The 2,024-nt window shown below is 22.7% G+C and overlaps 1 protein-coding gene across 1 annotated transcript in view; it reads right to left on the reverse strand.

Moving 5' to 3' along the window:
* The window catches only part of Phum_PHUM345570 (neuronal cell adhesion molecule, putative), a gene marked incomplete at both ends in the record, with an annotated part of 4,594 nt that extends 2,730 nt beyond the window's left edge, over nt 1-1,864 (reverse strand). The window contains 4 exons of the mRNA XM_002427737.1: nt 111-226; nt 806-1,028; nt 1,113-1,231; nt 1,852-1,864. Of these exons, the coding sequence (XP_002427782.1) occupies nt 111-226; nt 806-1,028; nt 1,113-1,231; nt 1,852-1,864 (471 nt within the window). The remainder of the gene's footprint in view (nt 1-110; nt 227-805; nt 1,029-1,112; nt 1,232-1,851) is intronic.
* Nucleotides 1,865-2,024: the final 160 nt, after the last annotated feature.

Raw genomic sequence — 2,024 nt, forward strand, 5'->3', positions numbered from 1 at the left:
CAAGTAAATTCTCCAGAATCATCCATCATGGTAGGTGAAATTGTCAAAGTTCCTTCCGTGTCCAATGAATAACGGTCGGGAAAATTGTGATTTTTATGCGAAAGACGTACGCCATCTTTTTTCCAAACCACATTGGATGTATTTTCTTTAGTACAACAAGGAAAACGTGCAATCTCACCTTCAATTGTAGTTTGATTTATTGGAGGAATTGCAATTACATTTCCGCCTTCCAAAATTAATCATTTATGTAAAATGGTTGAACAGCTTTTATTAAAACATAAATATTGTAAAATTAACAGTTAATGCTTACACAAAAAAAAAAAAAAAAGTAATAATAATCTTTAATAAGCGTAGAAAAAGTAAATTTTTATGAAAACATTGATATAAATCTTAATGAAAGAAAAAAATTGTAATTTAAAATCAACGGTTATCCTCATTGTTTAATAAAAGTTTTGATGTTTTGAAACATTTCATGTTTTTTTAAAAACAAATTTACTGTCAAAAGTAAAAGTTTTTTGATATTTTATTGTTTGTGAAGTATAAAAAAATTTCAATATGGCGACTGATAGATTTAGCTTTTAAATTAACAATGAGTAATTTAAAATAAATAAAAAAAATAAAAAAAAATTGACGGTATTTGTCACACAGGGAGTCATTCAGGGGAGTGGACATTCAAAATAACAATGGGAAAAAAAAAAAATTTAATTACAAACGCCTTTTTATTAAGGTCAAACACTGTGGGAAAATAAAGTTTTTTATATAGTTATTTAATCCCTTTTATAAAATAATAATTAATTTTCATTACCTTCAACTTTTAAATGAAACCAAGTACCATTTTGATGAGTTATTGGACTTCTGTTGGGAAATAATATTTGACATTCATACCAACCCCCATCAGTTTCTCTTATGTTTGTTAAATTTATGGAACCTTTACCATAATCTGAATCAGATTCTATAAGTTTAATCCTTCCTTTATAGGATCCTTTAGCAGTAGCTTTAGATTCATACAAAGAAAATATTGTTTGACCCTGTTTTACAGAAGAAGAAGAAAGAAACCTTTTTTTTATACTTTTTTTTTGAACTTAAATAAAATAATAGAATTAAAATCGAACCTCTTTATTCCAATTTAAAATATAAGGTATAGGTACGTCGTGTGGATATTCAATATGACAATTAAATATAACAGCTTCACCAACAGCTGCTTTATAATAAGATGGTTTTTTTTCATCATCTGCAAAAGCTGCAAAACCTAATTTTGACAATAAAAAATTTATAAATTTACATGACAATATTTTTATTTTTTATTTTAAATATAACATAATTATTTACCCGGCACGATAATAATAAAAATTACATAAAATCTTCTCATATCCATTTTATAATTAATAATAATAAAATTCCATAATTAATTTTTGCATGTTTATTATAAGGTTTCAGAAACAGGCTTTTATGGCTGTTGTTGTTGTTTTTTTTTTTTTTTTTTTTTTTAAATTTGTGTAAATCACATAATAATCCAGAAGTTATAAATTTATCAGACTGTTTAATTTTTCTGTAATAAAAATTTAATAATTTTTTATGTTTTGATAATTTATAACAAAACTTAAATTCATAAAAATAAAAATGGATTAAATGTTTTGACAATAATTCTGTCAGAGCACAACCACATTATTTAATGTATGTAATATATTTAGATATTAAATAGAATTTGAAAAAAAAAAAAAAAAATTGGCAAGAAAATTTTTGGCTTAACAAAAAAAATTAAAATTTTTAAATGCAATTGTTAAACAAAAAAAAATAAAATAAAATAAAATGAAGTCAAATATAAAAATGCATGCAATGTAAAAAAATAACGAATAATTATCATATAATTTCGTTGTGTGACAATTTAAATTAAAAAAAAAAGGTAAGTTAATTTTAATAATTGACCTTTTTTTAACCTTATTTATTAAAAGGTTAATTTTAAATTATCAAAATATTGAAATAAAATAAAAATTTTTAATTACCAATCCAACACATTTTTATAA

Source organism: Pediculus humanus, genomic scaffold (assembly GCF_000006295.1).
Source record: "Pediculus humanus corporis 1103172107761 genomic scaffold, whole genome shotgun sequence".
Lineage (NCBI taxonomy): Eukaryota > Metazoa > Arthropoda > Insecta > Psocodea > Pediculidae > Pediculus > Pediculus humanus.